The sequence below is a fragment of the Manis javanica genome, chromosome 6, assembly GCF_040802235.1.
Source record: "Manis javanica isolate MJ-LG chromosome 6, MJ_LKY, whole genome shotgun sequence".
Classification (NCBI taxonomy): domain Eukaryota; kingdom Metazoa; phylum Chordata; class Mammalia; order Pholidota; family Manidae; genus Manis; species Manis javanica.
Window position 1 is genome coordinate 142,714,957 of NC_133161.1, and position 24,392 is coordinate 142,739,348.

Here is a 24,392-nt window from a genome sequence, read left to right on the forward strand (position 1 = left end):
ACGGACAGGCGGATGCCAAAAGGTTCAAATGAGCATATCTGCGTATCTCCAGGCCTGAGATAAAATCTAAAGAACAAAATAAGAAGGCTGAGCACTACACGCTGAAGTACAGATCTTGACGTAAATCTATTTTCGACTTCCTAACTGGACTGTACAGCCAGGCAGGGTGGAAGGGACCTTTCCACCTACATAGAGGGCCGCCTGCATGTGGGACGAGACCATATGGTCGCATAGCTGGGGTGACTACTTCCTGGGGAGCTGCTCTCTGCAGCTTCTGGGTCCCGCTCTGCTCCACCATGAGATACTCGTGCTGAGTTGGGCAAATAGAGAACAAGGAAACCTTTGGCAAGCGGTGACTTAACTACCCCATAGCTGGAAGCTCTCAAAGGTGGAAAAAAAATTTTTTAAAAACCTATAGTCAGTGAAAGGCTAGAGGGATAATGGTTCATAATTTCAATCATAAAAAACTAAGGCTATTATTGACCCATAGGAAGGAATGAAGTCCTGACACATGCGACATGTGGATAAACCTTGAAAACATTATGCAAAGTGAAGGCGTCAGACACAAAGGTCACACATGATGACATGACTCCATTTATATGAAATACGCAGAAAAGGCAAATCCCTAGAGACAAAGTAGACTGGTGGTTGCCAGGAGCTGGGAGGAGGGGATAGTAGAGAGAAACTGCTCAGTGGGTAAAGAGTTTTCTTTTGGAAAAATGAGAATGTCTTGGAATCAGATAAAGCCAGTGGTTTACAACAGTGTGGGAAAAAAAGGGACACAGTGTCAATCAAAAAGGACGGCCATCGACCAAACCAGAAAAATCTGAGGCCGAATCCTGGCAGGAATGGTTAATAACACAGTAAAAACACACTGAATAACAAACAGCCTATTGGTCTATACTGGGAACCAAAAAGACATAAAGACTAAAAGATGACAGCATCTCTGAAGGGAAAGAACTGCAAAGTGGAAACGAGCATCAGAGACAAGGCTCCACGTGGGTACTGGCATCTCCAACCGAGGACGTCCAACCCAGGCTCGACCCTTCCTGGCAGCGGCTCCACACCCAGACCACCCTGACTCCAGACGCAGCCAGCATTTTACCAGCTGCTCAGCCGAGCGGTGATGGGCCCTCGATTCCACATATCCCAGCAGCAGATCTCTCTGCAAATGATCACAATTTGATGACGTCTATCAGCTCCACTGCTGGGCCAGGGGTCCAGCCCACAGCCACCTCCACTGGCCTGGACTTCTGTAATGCTTCTGCCACTAGTGTCCCTGCTTCCACTCCTGTCGCCCTGCAGGAGACTAATTTCCACCCAGCATGGAGGATGGCTTCTTGGCAAGGTGAGTCACGTGGGTGTTCACTCAGAATTGTGTACACCACTGTCCATGTACATCTCACCTACTTCACTTCAGGTAATGCAATTCACAATTTTTTAGATGGTAAAAAAAAAAAAATCAGATGATGTCCATCTTCTGGTCAAAACCCTCTATCCTTCTTAGAAGAAAAAAGTAAATTCTTTTTCTGCCTTTGAAGGCCCCATACGATCCGAGCCCTGCTCCACTGGGTCCTGTCTTAGGCTCTCTGCCCTCCCCCAGCTGGGCAGTCCGGCCTGGCCTCCTCATTGTTCCTAAAGCAAACCAACAAAGCTCACAGCGCACTTCCCCAGGTATCTGCCTGGCTCCCTCCCTCACAAGGGAGCAGCCCTCCACGACCAGCCTGCATGAAGTGACAGCCTCGTAATCCTGTCCTCGGAAGTCGCTTTATTTTTCTTCTAAGCACTCACTATTACCAGGCAGATTATATATTTATTTGTACTGTCTTCTCCTGATTGAAACAAAAGCCCCACGGACCAGGGACCTTGTTCTGATTTCTCACAGCCATGCCTGTTATTTCTCCGCTGCACCTGGAACACAGTGTGCGCGGAACAGCAGGACGGTTGCTGAAAGACCTGATGATGAAATGAATTGCTGGCATGAAGAGCTGGTGGACCGCGGCGACGTGCCCTCTGACCCGGTGATCACGGCCTCGGAGCCATGCCTCACTGCAGACCCGGCTACGACAGCTCTTCCCAAAAGCAGAGGGTGGTCCTAACCACAGTCAGACACCTCACAAAAGACTGGCGTGTACACAACAAATGAGAATGAACAGACAGACTCATGGCACTGATGGATCGCAGTGCCACCCACAGACTCATGGCACTCATCCCTCCAAAACCCCCGCCTCCTCCACAGCCCCAACTCCCAGCATCGATTACAGATAAAGGTTCAATGACACTCGTATCTTTCCACAGACTCCCCCAGAATACCTAGGCCTCAGAAGCTAACATTCCTTTGGAATCAAAAGTCAAAAAATACACAAATCAAAACACATATATGCCCTGTGGACGTTCCCTGGGCACACTAAGGTAATGACCTCCAAATTACTCTAGGAGTAATGAAGCCTATTAACCTGATTCACTTGGAGGTAAGGCTGGGTGGCTACATTCGCCAGCTCCCCCTGCACTGACATTTTCTCAGTGCCCTTTCCCACTGGCTCAAACAACAAAACGGGATAACTGAATGAAAGGGACCCAGGGGAATGGCTGGCACAATGGCTTTGACCCTAAATGTCACCTAGAACGGCAGTGCTCAGCCTTGACATCATATAAGAGTCACGCAGGAAGGTTTTTAAAATCCTCACACCCTGCCACACCCCAAACTGGTTAAATTACAGTCTCCGGGGACATGAACCAGGCTTTGCAGTTTCTGAGAGCTCTGCCAGGTGAGTACAAACACGCAGCTAATGCTGAGAAGCCCCCAACTACAGGCTGGTGGGTGCCCTAGGGTGAGAGCAGGGGAGGGACGCCAGGGCTCTTACCTCACCAAGGTGTCACTGCCCGCCCCGCCAGGGCTGTAGTAGAGCACGTTCTCCAGGGACAGGGAGAACTTCAGTCCCTCTGCCTCCGAGATGTACAGGTTGGTACGGTTGTTACTGTGACTGACGCAAACAAACACCTGGTCCTCAGAGGCGTCGGCGATGTAATATTCCTTTGGAATCAGAAGTCAGAAAATACACAAATCAAAACACACATAGGCCCTGTGGACTTTCCCGAGGCAGCTAAAGTAATGACTTCTGAATGTCCCAGGGATGAAGGTGGGCCCGGAAAACTTCCCAATCTTGGTAAAGCAGCTTAGCCAACTTTGTCTTTGGAGAACCCGAGGCCACACTCTAGCTGGAAGAAGCCCCTTAGTAGGCAAATAGGAAGGGGCCACTGAACTCCATAAATGACCTAAAAGCCTCTTTTAAGTTAATAGTGCCTCCCTCTTTTTCCCATGAGACTTGTCACTCATAAAAAGTACAATACAGGTTAATGTACATTTCCTTTTCTCATTTTCTCTAAGGTGACTACAGGCAGGCAGAACCCATGGAAAGCAAACAACTGACAAGTGTCACCATCACACCCTTGTCTGAGCCACGAGCCTTCCCCCACACCAATCGCTGGGGGCAAGGCCGTCCGCCGCCACCCCTGCCCTCAGGTCACATCTCTGATGACCCCAGCCCGCACGGATCTTTCCTACTGACCTCATGTTACAATGCATACTGCACAAGCAAGCATTTGCCTGTTTGTGGTTTCTTCCTCTGCTCATTACTCAGGCTCACCAGCCTGTCTCCAAAACGGTAGGGCCCAGATCTTATCCCCTTCGGGAACCTACCATCCGTAAGCAACATAGCTGGTACTTAATAAATAGTGGCTATCGCCACTAACTTCCCATTCCTTCAGGACTGGCACCCAGAACCCACTGATTCTGGCTCCAGACCTCTGCCGAGCCTTCTCCACTTTAAGAAAATTATCCTGTTCAGCAGCACTCCAAACAGTGAAGAAGGGAAAAACAGGCCAAGATGCTCCGAGCATAATCGTTCTCCCTAGAGACCTCCCTAGAAGATGCCTGACTTCAAGGGGCTTGCATAGAACATGCACCCACGTGGACATCCCTGCAACGCTGCAGGGGGTGAGCTCTGCATGGGGACAGTGACACTTCTTGCCACCCCCGGGCAAACCCCACTCACATTAATAGGATGTCTTGTGACAAACTGGGCTGCTCGCAGGGGCTTCCGGCCAAAGGAGACCCAGAGCTGGACAGGAGACGGTTGCTGACTGCCCGAGAGATGCTGCCAGACAGAAGGAGGGAAAAAGTCAATGTGTCACATCATAGCCACTCACAACAGATGGAAGGAAACAGAAAAGTCAGACCCCTCCAATTCCACTGAAAACACAGAATCGCTAGCATGACAACAACTGCCCGTTTTTGCAATGCCCACCACCATCACTGGACGAATGGGGACGAATGGCGCTTCATCCTAGACACCTGGTCTGCAACAGACACTGGATACTCCACAGATACTAGATGGGGAGGAAGGATAACAGTATGGTGGGGGGACTCGGGCTTGGGGGAGGGAGGAGGCTGCCAGAGCCTAAGCAGAGAGTGAAAGGAGAGGAGGGTGCGCTGACGCTGAAGGGACCAGTGGGGCAGAGCCACACGGTGAAATACACCCAGGCTCCCAAAACATATCCTCCTCTCCTCTCGACTACTACTTTCAGACAACAAGAATAATGGAGTCACAGCACTTCAATTTGCACCAAGCATTGACGGAATTGTCATTGATTCTGTTTTTGATCTTTAATACTTCTCAAAAAAGGTAATGATTCAAAACAGGGTAAGAATTGCTGTAATGGCTCTACATATGGGTTTTTTTCCAGCTCTAAAAGTATGTCACTGGTTGCTGAAGGTCAGTGTTGTACATGTATCAGGACACCCTCACATGGCTATAATCACACACGTGACTATTAACATATAGACATGTTGGGATTCCCAGCCAGAAAGGGTTAGTTTGGCTTCATTTGTCTTTGACTATGTTGCTACTGTTTATTAGAGATTTTAAATTCCTAAAGAGTAAGGAACATAACAATTTCTCTTAACTATAACCTAACAACTGAATACCCTGTGCTCACCTATGCCCAATAATTACTATTTGAAGAGCAAGCTAATAAAGTTATTTTTTATTCATTTGAGCAGTGTATCTAGATAGATATTAGATACATACATATATATATACACATATATGTATATCTTTCCAAACCACCACTAAACAAACGGTTAAAAGCAGTTTGTTTTAAAGAAGCCAGGAAGAGAAAGAGTTAAAAAAAAAAACTCTCCTTCCAGAATCGCACCCTGAAAAATCATGTTAATTGTCTGTACTCCATATGGAGCCAGAGAGAATGATGGGCCCATTAAAAATGTAACATATTACCTGAATGAGAAAACCATTCCCAGCAGAACTGCTATGTGTAAATTCCAAAAGCCCTCCTTAAGTCGATAAAAATTTACAGTTATGTATACAGGTCAGATGACCCTCCATAAGTCTTTATAAAAATATATGAATACACAGATATCAACGAAACACATACTTTATACTTTATATTGTCTCACTATTTCTACTGTGGTTACAGCTTAGAAAGGAGCCACTTTTTCCCAGTGACACCCAGACCCTGCATTAGTAAGTGTTCCGAATGATTGCCGCAGGAGGCCTGAGAATTGAGAATGCATAGCAAGACCAGTCTTAGCTCCGTAAATGCAAACATCACAGAATACAAAAGTTGTAAGAAACCTCAAAACACGACCATTCCCCTTGCTTTGGGGAGAATTATTCCTAAACCTGGACAATTCGGGCTTGCCCCTAATGTATTCTTAATGAGTCACTGTAATATTTTACTGCCACCAAGAAAGATATTAACTTAACCTTGCCACACCAGGACTATGAGATGTAAGATGAGGCCTAATACTTTTCTTATTCAGCCATGGGCTTTGGTTGTCATTGAGGTCTTCTTAACCATGATTATAACAGTGAAACGTGCTCATGGAAAACATCCACCAGGACACACAGGTATAAGGTAAAATGTAGCAGGTCTGTTCCCTACTCTCCACTCATCACTCCATGCTGTGCCCTGGAGTGCCCCGGTAAAGGTTTTTGTGCATCCTTTACCAGGGCCCTCCAGGGCATAACATGCTGTGTGCCACCACATATAAGCATATGTATATAGTGACAGACACTGCTACACTCGGAACACCCACTATCCCCTTCCACCTTAGCAACAGGACCCTGACTGCCACACGAATCAGACTTTTATACAACTCCGTGTGATTGTGTGACTGAGTAGCAATCAATGAGATGTACACAGAAGTGTTGGCTTGGGTTTCTAGGAAGGCTGCTTAAAGTGATGGAACCAGATGGAAGGGGTCCCTATTGTGGCCTCTCTGTCTGTCCTTATTCGTCTTAACTCCAATAAGACCTGAAGGCTAGTACAGGTGTCCTGGACCTTGAGAAAACCTTGAGAATGGAAATCATTACTTAGGATGGTAAGAACAGACAGAGGCCTGGGTCCCCAATAACACCAGGGCTCCAAACACCAGCGTGCCTCTAGGCAGCACTGGTGAGAAGAATAAACTTCCACCTTGCTTAAGCCACTTTCATTCTAACCTGTTACCAGGAACCAAACACAATACCAAACTGTATACCGATACATCCAATTTTACTTTTCATACACAAACTAGATCTTGATAGAAATAGTGTTACATAACTCTTTTCATTAAGAGTGTCTTACTGTTCTACAGTTTAATTTTTTCCATTAACAGTGTATTCTAGACATCTTTTATTTAACAGCTACTGATGGACATTGAGGTTATTTCCAGAAGCCCACTTCAGTGAGCATACTTGTATATATTACCTTTTTCAGAAGTGGACAGGAACACTGTAGGGTGCATTTCGAGAGTTCCCTAGGTCAGAATTTTCATTTTTGAAGCAAAATTTAAGCAAATGATTCTCCTAAAAGGTTACACCAATGACATTATTTCCCAGCACACATATCTTCATCAACTACTAGGAATTACTTAAATGTTTTAATTTATGCCAGTATTATATAGGACCTGAGAATTTATAAGATTTTTCCTATTTGGTGTTTTCATTTCCGTTAAGTAAAAATAAAGCAATACAAGTATCTGAATAATCTGAATTTCAGAGAGTGTACTTATATTTACGTTTGAGATTATGTGAATACCAAAAAAAGACAGGTCAAGGAGAAAAGAGCAGAAAGGAACTAAATAATATGATACATCCTTGACAAGAGAGGGTCGAAGGATGTCACAGTCAACTATTCAAATGAAAGTTTCACAGAGAAAACTGGTGGGAGGGACCCCCTAAAGCACATGGTGGACAAGGACATGAGTTCAGAGGCACCTGGGCTGTAGCTTTCACAGTCACCTTCTCCTCTCAGGAGTAACAAAGACTCAGCAAAACATCATCCACATTATTGTTGTGTACTCCTAAATATTTATACATAAAATGATATATTCTGATATTTGCTTTACAATACTCCAGGAAAAAATAAATAAATAAGTGATGGGGTAGACAACCAAAAAGATAATAGCGAATGTAGATAACATTGAGGTTGAATGGGGGCACCTGGGGAGTTCATATCAGTAGAAACTGTTCCTTTATGTAGATTTGATAATGCCCATAATACAAAATCTACAAATCAATATTAATTAGGAACCCTTCCAGAATGGTAAAGTAAAAAGCTCTGAAAATCCTTTCATCTACACAAGTGACAAGAATACTGACAAAAATCCTCAAAATCAACTTTTTCAGAATGCTGGGAATTCAATAAAGGCTTGCAAAAACCCAGAGAGCATTTCTTCAAGCTGAATAAACGTAGTCAATTCAACCGAAGCTCAGCAAGAATGGCCAACTTGGTGGTGTTCTGACTTGCCCCTCATCCCATTCCCTTCTCTCTAGCTCTGCGGTAGCCTTGGAAATCCACAGCTCTGCAGCTACAACTGCTGTGAAAACCACCAGCCTAGCAGCCAACCAGAGAGGACAGAATAGGTTTGAAGCTTCCAAAATGCCCCACAGCCAGAGGGCTGTCACTGTTTGATCTGGTAGCTTGCTTGAAAGCTGCATTCATAGGTCTTCTCTTTATATAACCTGTATCAGCTCACTGTACAACCAAACCTACACACAGGACATTCGCAGAACACAGTATGGCAAAGTTTAACATCACAGCTGCCAGAGAAGCATTGCCACTTGGACCTAAGAAAAGGCTAACTAAAAAACATTAGAGGAATAGCTGGGGAAGATGTCCCTAAGATGCACTGATAAGCTCTGGAATTTTCCAGGAAATCGACAGGTCACATGCACAAGAGCTGGAAGTAGGCTCAGGAAGGAACCGAAAAGGGCCTAATTGCTCACCTCTGGCTAATAACACTGAGGCTCCGTATCGCAGGAAGTGAAGGCTAAGGCAGAGTTGAAGTCTGTCTTGAAGGCATGCCCCCAGCACAAGCTCAGAGGCCCTCAGCAAAGGGGGCCAGGTTTACTGGTTCAAAGCATTTTAGGAAATCTCTGTTCAATCATTAGCTGACTACTAAACTAATTAAGCACTTCAGTAGCCATGCACATTGAAGAATACAAACTTTAAAGTAAAGCAGGAAACTCGCAAAACAAAAAAAAGTAACAACAGTAACAAAAAGCAACAAAAAATCCTGAAAAGGGGTTGCCAGATCATTTCATTTCAAATGTCTGGTTTTCAACAAAGAAAACAACAAGACAGGCAAATAGCCAAGTATGGCCCACACACACAACACACACACACACACACACTCTCAGTCAATAGAAGCTATCCCTGGGGCAGGCCACATACTGGACTTATTAAGCAAAAAATTAAAATCCCCTATGTAAATATGTTCAAAGAACTAAAAGAAACCATGGACTCAAGAATTAAGGGAAAGTATGAGAATATTCTCACCACATAGAGAATATCAATAAACAAATAGAAATCACTTTTAAAAGAAACAAACAGAAATTCTTCAGTTAAAAAATACAATACCTCAAAAGAAAAATTCGTGAGTGGGGCTCAGTGAAGATTTGAACTGGCACAAAAAAAGGAATAGTCAACCTAAAAACACATTAATTCTGATGATCTATGGACATGGATAGAACCGGAAACATTATACTATGAAAGAAAATAATCACACAAGGGCACATATTATATGTAGGCAAACCCAAAAGGTAGGTAGAGAGTAGGTCCATGGTTGGGAGGAGAGGGGGGATGGGAAATGATAATAACGGGCAGTTTCTTTTGGGGGCAATGAAACTGGTCTGGAATTACGTAGCCATGAGCATTACACAACCTTGTGAATATACTAAAAACTGCTGAATTACATGCTATAAAAGGATTAATTCTATGATATACCTCAATACCAGTGTTATAAAAATCTATTTTAAATTTACTGGTATTATAGTTTTATTTCTAATCTGCGTAAATATGTTTGGGTCTTATTGTTGTAAATGAGTTACAAGTGTGAGGTGCTTAAGCCTAAGCTTTATGTCTGCATACATTTAAGCAATGTTATAATTAAAATACTTTGTCAACTGTTATGTTTTGGTCAGCTGTCATGTAATTCACACCTCAATTGTTATCAGCTAACTTCTCATGTAGATACCCATAATCCTGAGGCAATGCCTAAGTTTTCCTGTTATCTCTATCAATAGTAGATGCTTTAAAATAGCATAATGAAGGGTAGAAATTGGTTTTTCATAGTGAAATACCACTGGTTGGCTGGTCAGAATAGCAAATGAAAAATGAGCTCTCTGGGGACATCAGGAGCATGCAAGATATTTGAATTGGCCATAATATCCCCAAGATAACACCCAGCATACACAGGGCATAACAATCTAGTGGGGCCTGTAATCTGAACTGTGAGAGGTAATGCCTAAGACTTGTCTTCCTCTTACACTAGGGGTTTCCGATTGCCTGATGCCAACTGAAAGGGTAACACAAACCTGCCTCTGCAACAAGGGTTGGCAAACTTTTTCTGTGAGGTCCACACAGAAATATTTTAGATTTTGTGGGCCATCCTGCCTCTTGGCAACTACTCAGTTCTGCCCCTAGAACATGAAAGCAGTGAAGGACAGTACTTAAACAATTAAGCACGGCCTTGTTTCAGAAAAACACTGCCGACAAAGACAAGTAAAAATCCACAGCTTGCCCATCCCTGCTCTAGAACAGTGTGTATACATCGTGCGAGGCATGGCTGCATCACTGGAAGGACACAGCAGGCACTCATGGGGCCCACACCTCTGGATGACCGATACGCAAGAAATGTCTGAGCCTGGCTTTCGGGATAAGCTGGTGGTGATGCTGTGAGAGAAGCAGCTAATCCACGGGCACCTCCTACTTTCTGTTAAGTATGGTTATCTACCAGAGAGAGCCTAACTGCTACATATTGCCAACTTAACAGATGACATTGGTCCATTTGCAGGGGCGCTTTCTCGTTCGTTTAATGGCCCTGTCATCTGGGTGTGGACTAGTAAGACAGGTAAGTGAACTTCATGTCAAAAGACAAAGAAAAAAAATTAAACTTGGGTTAACAAAAATAAAAACCAAAGGGCATCGGACACAAAGGACATATGAAGTAAAAGCCAGGCCGACAGGGCACCATGGGGTTCTGAAGACATGGACACCAGCTCCAGTGCAGACCCAGAGGGCTGTCCTCACAGGTTCTAAAAAACTAACTTTCAAAGAGTTGTAATCACTCATGGTGCTGCAGGAAAACAAAAGAGTTCATTGCACAAACCAATTTTCTATGATTTTGTAATTACTTCCTTGACTTACCTAACTTGATGAAAACCCACTTAATATTAAAGTCACTTGAATTCCCCAAACTGGGCAGCCTGAGGGATTGGCACGCTCCAGATAAGAAGTTACACCAGTTGGCCTCAACACTCTGAACTGACAGGGTTATCCAACCAAGCAGTGTTATTTATCCTGAAGGTTCAGGAGTCTCGTGTAATAAAAAAGACAAAAACCCCCATTTTATCATCCAGAGCCAGTTGTGCTTCCTCTCTCAACAATCTAACCACTGACAAGTGTTCCTTTGACCATACAGTTGATATTATCGAAAGCTTCTGCATATAGAAGGCCTCAGAGAAGAGCTCTCAAATTTGGGAGATTCTTAGGCATCCTGGGGTTGCGCAGGGGAAAATGCCCTTAGACCCCACAGTCTGCATTCGTGAAAAGTGCCCTCGTGAGGGCACTGCAGGGGCTACTAACAGCGCGACGTGACGAACACTGACCGGTGGTAGCCTAGCTCATCCTACCTCAAGCCTCTAGCTAACGCCACTGACGCTGCCACCGGGTGGCCCACCCATGTGCTGAAGGAGCAGACACATTAACTACAATTTGCACCAAAACAATATACACAGAGAAGCCGTACAGAGAGTTGAGAGTTACTGTAAAAGTACCAATAACTTAATTCCCCCACCCTGCCGAAAACTAGCCCGAGCTTTCTCAATTAGGCAAAGATGGCGTTCATGAGTCTGCTGCACATCGGCTCTCTATCAAGCATTGTTCAACATGCTGGGCACTGGATCAGTGAGGATCAAAACAGACACAGCCCCTGATGTGACCCCCGGCCGGGGGTAAGTAAAGGTGTTCCACCACACTGCATGGCAGCTACGTCTGCAGAACAGACACAGCTGTGAGGCTGGGGTGGAAGGCACAGCAAGTTCCAACTGGGATATAACACTCCTGGGTGTGAGATCTAGAAAAAGCTCAAGTACTCAGCCCCAACTCCATCAGCAGGACCGATCTTGAAACCAACCACTGGGTTTGAAAATCAAGAAATTAAAACAAACAAATAAATGAAGGCCCCAGACCTAAAGCAGGAAAGCCTGTGGACCCTGGAGGGCTGGAGACAGTCCTGGAACTGGACACGGACCAGTCCTGGAACTGGACAAGGCCCCTGACCTCCGCATTCCCACACCCACCTTCCTGCCCGAGCCAATTCAAGGATACGTGTGCCCTTGGGCTGGGATGTGTGTGCAAGTGTGTGAAGGAATGATCCAGGCAGTGACCCAGGGCACACAGCCCGACAAGAAAAACTGCCAGTTGCATGGTTTTAGAAACAATTTTACAAGATATGTAATGAGGAACCCTTCCTGCCTTTAGCCACTCACATCTCATTCCAACTACTCTCTGCTCTCCCTGGTGGGGAGGTCCTCTCTCTACCCTAGAATCCTCCTAGGGGGATTGACCTCCTTCTGCCTGGCCAGGCACCAATCATATGAGAACGTGGAAGAAAAACATGACATCTGACTTTAGTCCCTCAGGTGAACAGTGACAGAAAGCAGAGCAACCTTCTGGTTACAAGAGGCCTTCAGCAGAGCGGGAGGTTATTGAGGGGATGGCTGCCTTTCAGAAAGCAAGCTCATAGCCCTCCAGGAGTAGTAGACCAACCTGCTCTTGGCCAGGCCTGGTTTTTTCCTTTACACAAGCCCCAACTTGCAATGTGATACAGTTGCAAGGCAAGTCCTGTTAAATAATCAACCTTGCTTGTAAACGAGCAAGCCCACCATTTCAGCATCTGGCCCCCAACACATCCAATCAAGGGGATGATTTTCCCAAAGGCTGAGAGTTAAGCTACTTACTGACAGCTGGAAGCTTAATTACTGCTTTTCTTAGAGCATTAACTCCCACTAGCCAATGACTACACATTCTATTAGCCATGTAAATTAACATGTGTCCAAAATTCGCAAAGAAATCGGCCTAATGTGAAAGGAAATCAGGCAGTGGGATTAAAGAGAAAAGCCCCTGAGCCCCTCCCACTCCTTTCTGGGTTCTGAAAATTGGGATTTCAAGGAAGTATGTATTCAGCAAAGATGTTCTGCTATCAGGAAGCCACCAAAACATTGTGAGTGGCTGTCTAAGCTTCTCCACTCCTCCAACCTGCCTGGGGCACCCAACACCCTTGGGAGTTTTCACCCAAGCTCAGCACCCTACAGCCAACCTCCCCTGGGCACATCGACCCGTACCTACCTGTGCAAATTCACCTGCTTCATCAGAGCAGGCCAAACCGCAGAAAGGAAAACTAAAAAAGCAGCTTATTCCTTAGCCTTCAACTTACCACCACCTTTGTAGCAAACATGTATTTGTCCCGAAGCTGAAAGTCTCTCACTTCCTCCAGGATGACTTCCTGGTTCTCCCGGGACAGGAAGAAGTCCGTACTGCGGAAAACCGTGGAGTAGCCAGAGGGCTCATGCCGTGCGACGTAGACGGTGTTTGGCTTGTCATACGGATCGATTCCCCTAGAGCAAAAAAAAGTGGCTGTCATTTCCATGCTTCATCACTGGAGGCACAGAGGTTCCGTCAGCTAGAATTTAGGGACACACGGTGGGATCCCCGACTGATGCTCTCTGTGCCGCAAGCAGAGCCCTTTGGCCGCTCCTCAGCTCGGGAGAGGGAGAGGAACGGCCATTTGCAAAGTGCTGTATGTTCTGACGGCTATTTTTCAAAGCATCTTGGGTTTTGCACAAGGCAAGCTCTGGCCATGCTTAAGAAGCAGGGAAAGAAATAAAGATGGCAGGTTTCAGAATCATAAGCAATGGACTGCTTGAGGCAGGAAGTTTCTGGCCTCAAGTTATGAACCCCAGAGGAATGAAGGAGGGTGTTTACGCAGGATGCGACCTTCTCCCGAGAACATGTACCAAAGAGGAAACCACATTAGGGAGCAATGAGCCTGAGCCTCCTATAGGGCCTGCCGTTTCCCTTTCTGTCTGTCCTGGGCTGCTGTCACCGATCTGTGTAATCCAAATTCACAGGTTCGTGTCCTTGCTCATACTGGTCTCCTTGACGTCTTTCCAAAATGCAGGGCTCATTTGTCCTCCTGTGCTTTGGCCAACACCACAGCCCTTGCACCCATCCTCCGGATCTGCACGTACAAATCCTACTCATCTTCGGGGGTCAAGTTCAAGTCCCCTTTTCCAGGAAGCCTTCCCCCAACGCCCCCCCTCCCCTCCACCCTCCTCCCAACACTAGCAGTGTTATCCCTGCAGCACTCAATTTCAAAGGTAGAAAACCACCCTGGATGGGTGGATTTCGGAATCACTCATGTTCCTTTATTCAGTGGTGCTTTTTACTCACTGTATTATATTGTTCACCACAGTGTGTTTGTCTAGAGAAAGTGCAGGTGCCTTTAAAGGCCACGTCTTATGTTTCTTTTCACCCTACAGGGTTTCCTAGTTGAACTGATTATCCTTGCTGCCTTGAATCCGTGGGCCATATGACAAAAACTATCCCAAACCGAAAACTGCAGGGTGAGGAGGTCAAACCACCTCAGAGAAGAATCTCTGAACTGGTGTTCCCCCAAATAAGGCCCCAGACAGAGGATGACAAATCCTCCCCAGGTTGCTGACATTCAGAGGGACACCGAGGCCAGGCAGACCATGCAGCAGGCTGGAGGAGTAATTAGAAAAATCAGGAAGAGAGCTTCACAGTGAGGGGGCAGTGATGACCCGAGGGCAGGCAGGAGGCCTCGCCTGGGTAGCTGTCTCTATACCACTGCACATGCCCAGTGGCTCTCGGGATAATGAAGGCAATGACATAAAATTCCTTCAAAGATGTACAGTCAAGGGCATGTTCTAGAAGAAAGACAGAGAGAGGGAGGGAACAAGGGAGGAGGGAAGGTGGGAAGAAAGGAAAAGGGGAGAGATAAGAAATAGAAAAACAGATGTAACTTCGGCTCTACAATGCAGTCTTAGCAGGGCACGGTGGGAACCAGAAGGCATGTGTCTCCCAACCCGGAGACAACTGTTCATTATTAGATGCTGTGTGCATGTGTGTGGGGGTGGCAGCGCGTTCTCTTCTACAATTAGAAGTACCGATTAAAGGACTTCCTCTACCCTAGAGGATATGCAAATTAAGTGATGCGGCTGGATATTTTTAAAAGGCAGAGAGGAAAGGACCTTTGTTAAGATATTTGAGACCAAGCTCCCCTCTACTGTCCTTTCCTGGTCAAGGGCATTGGCCAAGTACCTAGAGATGGAAAGAGTTGTGCCTTTCATCCCAATTTTCTTCTGTAATCCCTACTTGAACCTCTCATTACTGAGAGCCACTCCACCTACAAACTCTTGGACTTGGCGATCACGAGCTTTCTACGTCTCATGCTCACTCACAGCTACTTTCTGCTCTTTTTGCCTTCATTTGGAAATTCCAAGCCTTGCTCTACAGTTATCAGTCCTCACCTGGCCTCACCTGCCTCACTTGAATCCTGCAGTGACGCTCCACACGGCATCCTTGAGGCCCTCACTGAGAGTCCCTTCCCGTGCTGTCGTGCCCATCTCCAGCTCTGGGCAGCACAAATCACTGGTTTTCCTCACCCCTGCTGCTCCCAGGCTGCCAAGCATGACTGAACAAATGTATACCACTATTCCCGGAGAGGTTAGATTACACTCTCACTTACTACAGGCAATCCTAGGGGGAAATCCCCCAAATAGCCTGAAATTCTCTGACACCAGACAGGTAATTATGTAAAATAAGAGGCCAGTCCCTCCTCCTAGGATGGCTATCTGCATGCCTGCACAAAGGCGGAAGGTACAACACGCCAGTTCCTGAACATGAACTTCCTCTATGTAGCGAGCGTGCTGCTGGTTTGCCCTCTTAATATATGGGTCCCCAAACAGATAAAAGGGCACTCTGTCTCTTTAAAATTCAAATAAAGCTAAAGAACATTCTAATGGTATTCTTTGGGTACAGGCTGTACTTGAATGAGATTAAATTAAAACTCTACAACCCCTGCCCAAGGAAAATCACAAAAGGGTCAGAAACAGCTGCCCTGTATGAAGAAGAGGTCCACTGGGGCCTGCAGATCCTCAGCTGTAAGGCCCTTCCCTGGGCCCATCTGTATGTCCTCAATCACGAAGGAAGCAAGACTAACCCAAAGACATTGCTCTTCAAACAGAGGGCTGAAAGAAGTAGTGTCCACATCTTGTTGGGCCATGACAGTTTATGGGACCACAACTGCATGTAACAGCCAAAGGGCAAATGACAAACTGGAAAACATAAATATCAATGGATGTACAGCACATACAAGCTATCTCACATCACAAAGGACTGATCTCAAATATATAAAAGGGCTCCAGGAAACCAATAATTAAAAAAAAAATCAAACAATCCAATAAAAAAAAGGGCAAAGAAGCACATGTCACACCACACATACAAAAAGAAATGAAAATGACCCTCAACCAAGTTACAATTTTAAGAATGCACATTAAAGCTACACTAAGATATTATTTCTTACCTGACACACTGGTTGTGGGGAGAGACACAATTCTATGTTGTTGAGATAAGGACAAAATTTGACACTTTCTATAGGAAATTTGGCAATCTGTACCAAATTTACCATTTCAATACTTCCATCTCTGGGGATATATCAGTGCACTAAACTGTCAAAAATCCTGCCCCTGTGGGGCTTTTATTCTATTGAAGAAAGATAAGCAAATAATAAGCACAGTAAGTTAAGTACTCAACTACCATGCAAAAAATAAAGACTAGATCAGGGTACAGCAGATTGGGAGTGACAGGAGAGTAGTTGTCACTTTAATAGGATCCTCAGGATAAGCCTCACTTAGAAGGTATTATTTTAGCAGATCTGAATGAGGTAGTGGAGTAAGCAGTAAGTGTCTCCTGAGTAAGAGCATTCAAGACAGAGAAAACAGCAAGTGCAAAGGCCCTGTGGTAGGAATGTACCCAGCATTCCATCTGAGAGAAATGATGCTGCATATTAAAGGGTTCAAAGCACAGAACAACATGATCCAACCTAGTTTTAACAGGATCAATCTGGCCTTGTACTGAGAATTAATTATAGAAAGACAAGAGTGGAAGCAGAAAGACCAGCTGGATGACTGATGAGTGACAATGGTGCTTGGAGTAATAGTAGCAGAGTGGTAGTTCCCGGATATATATTGAGGGTAGAGCCATAGGATTTCCTGACAGATTGAATGCGAAGCAAGGAACAAATATGGAATCAAGAATGACTCGAAGTTCTTGGTCTCAGCAACCAGAAACTGAAATAGATGGGATTACAGTTGGGGCTGACTTGGGGCAGTGAAGGGTCAAGAGTCAATCTGGGAGGTGTCAATTTCGAGCAGCCCACTGACCAGGAAGTCCACTCCCAGGAATCTGTTCTACACATTTGCCTGCACATGGACAAATTCATGTATCCAGGATTTTACATCATATCCCCATAACAGTAAAAAATCAGAAGAAACTGTGTCTTGGAACAACTGTACTTAAAGTACGGCCCTGCTGACTTCACTTTCCTTCACAAGAGCTCCCTATTGCTTTCAGAAGTCAATCAAGTTCTTCTACCAAGCACTGCAGGTTCTGATACCAATATTCCTTTCCAAACTTCACCCACCACACTGTCCAAATGCAAGACTCAATGGCCTCCACTCAAGCGCCACAGTGTCTCGTGCCTTTGGCCGTTCTGTCCCTGTCTAGAATTCCTGTCCTGCATTCCACACCCCTCCTGCTACACCCTACCTGCTGCGCACACCCTGTATCAACAGGACCTCCTCCGTGGACCTGTGATCTTCCCATCTGGAAGGAATATGTCCCACCTCTGGCTTCTCATGCTGTGTCCACAACTTCTGTGCTTCTTTCATAATATGCGTTACATGCCCAAAACGTCTTTTCTTACCTCCTAAACTACAATCTCCTTAATAACTGTATCTATAAATTATTCAACTTATACCTTAAAGCATCTAGCATGTTTTGCATTTAGAGAGTCAAAAAAATACATCATGAATGAACAAATGAATGAATCTTATATAGAGAAAAATCCCCACTTCTGATAAGATCCTCCAGAAATGAAGGTCCTAAGAAATTCTAATACATGAGGGGCTTCAGGACTGCCCTGGGTTCCCTGGTGGACTGAAAAATGCCAAAGCTCACCCATCGCCTTCCCCTCTCATCCCCCCCACCGAGGGAGCGTTCTATCCCTGAAGCTCTAATTCCCCAGGCTGGAATATGTATTTCCTGAACCAAAGGTTTCATAGTCAGATGAGGGCAGATCGATCCTCCCTAAAGGACCTAGAACTACAGAAAGGAGAGCCTGTAATTCAGATTCCTTAGATGGCAGCAGGACTTACCAGGAAAAGGACTTCACGTGCTCCTGAATCATGATCCAGGTCTGGCCAAAATCATCGGACTTCCATAGCTGTGAAAACCAAAGCAAAATATGAGAGATGCCCTCTCAAAAAAAAAAAAAAAAACAACCCAAAGCAGCACGAAGGGGTCATGAAGTCAGAGGACACACAGCCTGAATGGCCTCACCACCAAACGCTCATGGATCCCCCACCTTAGGTAGCTGCTGTCTGTGAGGGCAGACACCAAGATGGCCAGGGCCAGCCCGGCCACCCCAAATGCACACCCGGGAGGAAGGGCCGACTGACACCTCGGTTCTTCTCCACAGACACTAAGGTCCCCACAGCAACCGGATGGAAAATGATCGTGATGTGTCTTCCATTTATGGATTACCAGAAAGTATACTTTACTCAAGACTAGCCCTCAGCTGATGGTAAAAACAGAAGGATTATATTCAGTATTTCTTGCCTGGGAAATAGGTGTCCTTAAAATCCCAAAATGGGCCACGCTGAATAAAAATAAATAGAGAGGACACTGGCTAAGTATACAGAGTCACAACACAAAGGGACCTGCTGAATACATGGGGAATGGCAGTGAGCAACTGACTTTGCCCAAACTCCTCAATTTCCAAAGACATGATCCAAGTCTGGCCCTGGTGACCATGTGTTATGAACCAGGAGACCAAAAATAACAACAATCCACCTACACCAGTAAACGAACCCAGCCCATACTCAGGTCACTACCTAAGGCAAGTGAAGGTAAACAGATCATGTTGTGGGTAAACAATCTGCAATGAAAAAAGAAATGTTCTAAGGCTCCTCTGAGCAAAGCCACTCAAAACTCATCATAAATCCACTCCTGCAGGACAGGGTTTCACACAGGTTTCAGAGGATTTTACCAGACCAATCTCTTGACTTGGCAGGTTTCAAGCTTGATATATAAACCCAGTCAGGCTCCCTCCCCATCTCTCACCCGTCTCCACATCTGGATTCAAGGAGGAAAATGCACACACCATGGGGTATGCACATGCACACCAAGGAGAAGTATGAACGTTCATGGTGAGGTCATATAAATGGTAGGCAAAGGCTGTATGTTTGAGGTGGAGGGTGGGAAAGGTAGAACAGGAATCTGAAAAGAGGTCTCAGCAGAGCTCAGACTGCAGACCTCTCCCTGGCTCTCCCCAATTAGATTCCAGGGCCTCGATTTACCCCCAGGACTAACAAAGGTGCATAGAGCCTAGAAGGCATGTTGGCTAATGAACCAGGGCCAGCCGGGGGCTCAGCGTCTCTCCCTGGCTGTGAGACAGGCTGAGGGTGCCAGGGGATATGTTTCGCCTTAGCCACGGGAAATGAAATAGTAGCTATCAAGGTGAAGCCTGAGAGAGGAGGAGGGAGGGGCCGGGGGAGGTCACCCAAAGGACACGCAATCCACACGGGCGGGACAGAAAACCCAAGGAGCCCCACCTGACTGGGCTCCGGAAGCTCTTACCTGCTTGTTGGGGTGAGACCTGTCAAAGCCCAGGAGAAGGTTGGAGGCCTTGCTATGCAGAAGGAGATCGGCTGCCCGGAATGGGATGGAAAAGCCCTGGATAGTGTTGCAGAAGTCGAACGTGATCCAGAGGTACTGGGCATAAGCATCTGCAAAGATGTACTGTAAGAGACAAGACGAGTTAGAGCAGGCCCTGGCCAGAGCCACGTACACGCTCCAACAGCGTCTGAGGGCACGCACACAGCGGGGCAGAGCCGGGCCCGGGGGGCTTCCATGAGGCTCTCACCACCTCCTGGCAATCAAGGGACATGGTGCACCCCAAATAAGGCTCAGTGGCAAGTGGGGTGAGACCGGAGGGTGCTCTCCTTCAGCCAGTCCAGGACACCAGCCAAGCCTTTCTATTTCTTCTCTCAACTGACCTGCCTATTCTCACACCCTGGCGAGTCACTCGATCAGTCGGAGGGTGGCTACTGGGAGCTGCGACAGAGAAGTCCCACTCTTCAGATGGGCCACACACAGATGGGCCTGCTGACTATCTCTGCATCCTCTGAGCAGCTATGGTTCATGCCTTTCCAGGAAAATCCCTAAAATCACACCCATCTGGAAGATTAGCTGCTTCTTGCCCCTAGACCAGGTGACAGGGCGGCTGAGTCCCAAGCAGCCACTGCAGCCGGCAGACTCACTCTGGGACACAGCAGGAAGTAGCCCCGGTGAGCAGGGCCTCACCTTATTTTGCTTCCGCACGGGTGAGTAACTTTGAACAAGGCTGGCTGGACAGTGGCCGCCAGCCTGAAGAGCTCTCAAGGGGAAAGGGACAAGGCAATTCAACTGAACAAACGTGCACCGGAAACCCTCTGTGGACCAGAGGATGGGGGCGCCGCAGGGAAAACACGGGGCCCTTCCTCCTAAGTAGCTTGCAGCCCAAAGTTTGCGGCTAACTACAGTTCCAGGCAGAAGTGAGAAGCCAGGGACAGAGTCCTGTGAGGGCAGGCGGATCAGTGCTAGTTTGGGCAACAAGAAATGACTTCATGGGAGGTCCAGGCCTTGGAGGGCACATGAGGCTCCCCTAGGGACAGAACGTCCCAAGTCCAGGGCACTTGGAGCTTAGGAACAAAGGAGGGGGCAAAACACCCAGCATGGGTTTGCTGGCAGTCTTGAGGACCTGAGGGAAATGAGGAGAAATAGAGCTGGGCAGTGCAGACTGGGGCAGGCCCTGAGCGCCCAGGGGAGGTGGGGAGGAGAACGCCTGCTCCCAGAGAGCGAGGGGGCACTGCTCTGCCGGGGGGCCCCGCCCCACCGACACCCCAACCCAGAGGAACCCAGTCCAGGACTTACCCTAACTGATTCCACCTGACCAGCTGATCGGTCTTAGCCCTGAATCTTTCTGCACTAATGGCTTCAGGCGTGCACTAATATTTTGCACTTTTTTGCACATCGCTTTCTTATGTTCTGGCTCCTTTTCCTTGGCCCTCTCTCTCCCCAAATCTAGACCGCAAACTTCCCAGGGACATGTTTGATGTGTTCTTTCTCTCATGCTTCCTCCACAGCCTCTAAGGCAAAAACTCTAGCAGAAGCCTAGTTAAATCTGATTTTAAAGGGTAGTAAGTGTTTCGGAAGCAAAAACGACCATAAGCAAAAGCAATGTTATAAAAACAATCACGATGCAAAGCACACCGCGATGATTTTTGGCACAAGAAGTGTTCCCTAGTAGTAACTTAGAGATCTTCCTGTTCCAAAAACCATCTTGGCTGCTGGGGAAAGGAGAGCTCTCAGTTTGGAAAGATCTCTCCAGAAATCTATTCCATGGCTTCCAGCAGTTTCACAATGGAGAATCTAAAAATCATGTACCCAGCCACAGAACTTACTTTTCATGATAACAGCCAACATTTGTCAAGAGGACGGTGCGTGTACCAGGCACTGAGCTGAAGTTTCACATGCCTTATCTCAGTTTGTCCTTGCAGAGCCCACTCACTCAGTGCTTTAGATAATATTGTTATCTTCTCTTTGACTAATGAAGACACTGAAACTTGGGGAGGTTAACCACCCAACGTGACCCAGGAGTGGGCAGCATTTGTATCAATGTCTTGGCTGGTTCAGAACCCATCTCCTTACAGTCACCATCAACCCTCACCTCTCCTCGGCCAACAGAAAGGCAGTGTTTCCTGAATTTAGGTAGTAGGCCTTACACTGCACCACTGGGCTCAGTTACGTGTCTCTTCTCTTACTCCACTCCACCAGCTTTCACTGGGAGCTCCCACCCCGCCCGGGCAGCCCTGTTTCATCGCAGATCTCTGTGCCCCAGCCTGATCGGCTGTCCTCAACTCTCTGACCGGCTCCCTACCCTCAAAACCACATAACCACAGTTAGGTAGCCTCCTAACTCTCCCCTTGGCTGCTAACCTGGTTCACCCTTCCATGCAGCTTCACCCACTGACACCAACAGCAAGCATTCCGTGACTCCAAATCTCCGGGCTAACCGCGACCTTGCACCGAGAGCCTGGTTCCACTAACCCTTCACCTTCTCAGCATCTCCACACTGACGTGCCAGCGCATCTCACTGGGTCCGAACCGAATTCATTGGTACCTTCCACCAAAACCCAATTCTGCCTCCCCACATCCCAGGCTCTGTCCATGCTACACCTTGTCCCAGCCCCACCATTCACATGGGAGGCAGGCGTTCACTCCACTGCCTTTGCTTGGCCCACAGTTTCAATCAGCTTCCTACCCTGTTCTGTCTCACTTTAAAGTATTTTTCGCAGTCTGTGCCTCCTTTTTATTTCCAGGGCCACTAGTGTGGCCTGAGCCCCTACTGGAGACTATCCGCAAATCTGGGTGAAGCCCCGGGGTGTATTCACCCTCATGTCTTCTGGGACCTAGCAGGCTGTGAAATACTCAGAGGTGGGACGGGGTTTGGCTGAGCGCCTGGAGAGCGTCATGCCTGCTGACATGATGGGTCCCTTCCAGACCCTCCTCTCAACTTCCCCTTCCACCCACCCAGCGTATTGCCAGGAGACACACTTCCCCAAAAGACCTTATACCCAGTAACTCCCCTACTCAAAGATCCTTCCGTGGCTTCCTCCCATACTCAAGGCAAAGAGCAAACTTCTCCTTCTCCAGACATGGGCTTAACTGATACTGCAAAGCACCTCAGTGCAGACCCCCCACCCCTGGGAAGCGAGCCCCTCACTGCCTGCACAGAAACCACATATCATACCTTGAAGTCTTGGCCTATGCCTTTCTCCTCCTCCAGGACTCACACCAACTCTGCTCTACCTAGTAAAATTGTGCCCGTCCCTAAAGCTCCACTCTAACCCTGAGCCCCTCGTGAAGTCTTACCTCTCTGATGCAACCTCATCTGGTCCCCTGGCTCCGAACACCTGTAGTTCATCACACAGGCATGTGTTGCTTCATGCTGTTACGTAACCGTGCCACACAGGCACATATTAGGAAGCACAGAACATCCTACTCTGTTTTTAAGTCCCTAGACTCCCTGGCTGTCGAGTCTTCTTGAGGCCAACCCCACAGATCTGCCAGCAAAGCTGCCCTACCAGTGCTTCCTAAACTGCGACTTCTGGAGTGTCCTCACCTACCCCCACCCTCCACCTGTTTCCCATCACTTAATATTCCAGAGGGGCTTCACCTTTTGGCTGAAAGCTAACATACAAATCCCTCTGGAAAGAGAACCAAATTAGCTACAGAATTCCTCTCCACGTTAGCATTAAGTGACTCTCTCCTCTTTGGAGTGGGAGACCTAGAGTACAGTGAGAGGGCAGAGGAAGCAAAGAAGGAACACACCTCTAGGGGCTGGGGCCGAAGACAGAGCTGGGCTATGATTTCATGGAGGACCTACCGTGCCTGGAAAAAGGCAGGACCAGCTCTCACTTCCATGGAGGTCGTGAAGCCTTGCTGTACCTTCAGGGGCCTTTAAGGAGCCCCAGGCATCCTTAGTGCCTGACTGATCTGGGGCTCGCTGCAAAGCTAGTGAGAAGGCCAGGTGGCTAGACCTGGGCACTGGTTCAGGAACAGCACCTAGGATGAGGAGGAGGAGGTGGGGCTGTGGCCAATGCGAAAATAGATGCAAGCATTCACCTGAGCCCAGGACGGCTCCATCTCCATCACAAGGCAGCCGCCAGACCAGAGCTGGTGCCTAACTAGCACCTCCCTCTCCCTGCCGCAGGCACACATACCCTCAGATTTCCTTGTGGCCCTTTTAACCTTGCAGAGCAGCTGCCTAAGGTCATGGCAACCACTTCAAACTGTGCTCCTTGACAGCCCACCTAACATGGGTACAAGGGGATGTGCCTGGGCACAGCACCTTGGCACTGACAGCAGGACACCCAGCCTTGTGTGACTTTTCTCAGGAAGTAGAAGGCCTGGTGAGGCAATGTGCCTCCCAAGGGACAAAGGCAAGACTAACAAAAGTAAACGGCACAGTGAAAGGCATCATTTCCTTCCTGAGAAGTCTGGGGAGGGGTAACGGCCTTCTCTGGGGACTTAGAAACTCAAGAGAGAATGCCACGTCCCTAACCTCACCCAGCCTGCTCCAGGCCCAAGGTCCAACTGTCAGTACGTTCCCCAAGAAGAGAACCTCCCTCCTCCTCCCCCAGCCAACCCAAAGCAAATCGAACTCTCCCTAAGAAAGCCAAGGTGTGCATTCTTCCAGATAGACAGCACAAAGGCCCACAGCACCTGTGACTCCTTTACTGCAACCCCCCCACCCCCACCCCCACCCCCGTTTCTCACTGCTTCTTGCCCCAACTCACTCCTGCCTTACTCCGGCTCCAGACCAAATACTCGGAAAACCCCTTATCCTCCCCCTGCATTATCTTTCCCGTCTTCCTACTCCTCAGACACGCGGGCTTAGCAGCTGATCACCACAACCCA

At 47.3% G+C, this 24,392-nt stretch overlaps 1 protein-coding gene across 3 annotated transcripts in view; it reads right to left on the minus strand.

Moving 5' to 3' along the window:
• The window catches only part of SORL1 (sortilin related receptor 1), a 136,407-nt gene that overhangs the window by 89,173 nt on the left and 22,842 nt on the right, over window positions 1-24,392 (minus strand). For all 3 annotated transcript variants that reach the window (XR_005054275.2, XM_073239591.1, XM_036992685.2), the window contains exons 4-8: window positions 19,510-19,671; window positions 18,027-18,094; window positions 13,004-13,184; window positions 4,056-4,157; window positions 2,865-3,034 (exon numbers count right to left, since the gene is read on the minus strand). Coding sequence is in view for 2 of the 3 variants with exons in the window: in XM_073239591.1 (XP_073095692.1) it covers window positions 2,865-3,034; window positions 4,056-4,157; window positions 13,004-13,184; window positions 18,027-18,094; window positions 19,510-19,671 (683 nt within the window). In the remaining variant the exon portion in view is untranslated. The remainder of the gene's footprint in view (window positions 1-2,864; window positions 3,035-4,055; window positions 4,158-13,003; window positions 13,185-18,026; window positions 18,095-19,509; window positions 19,672-24,392) is intronic.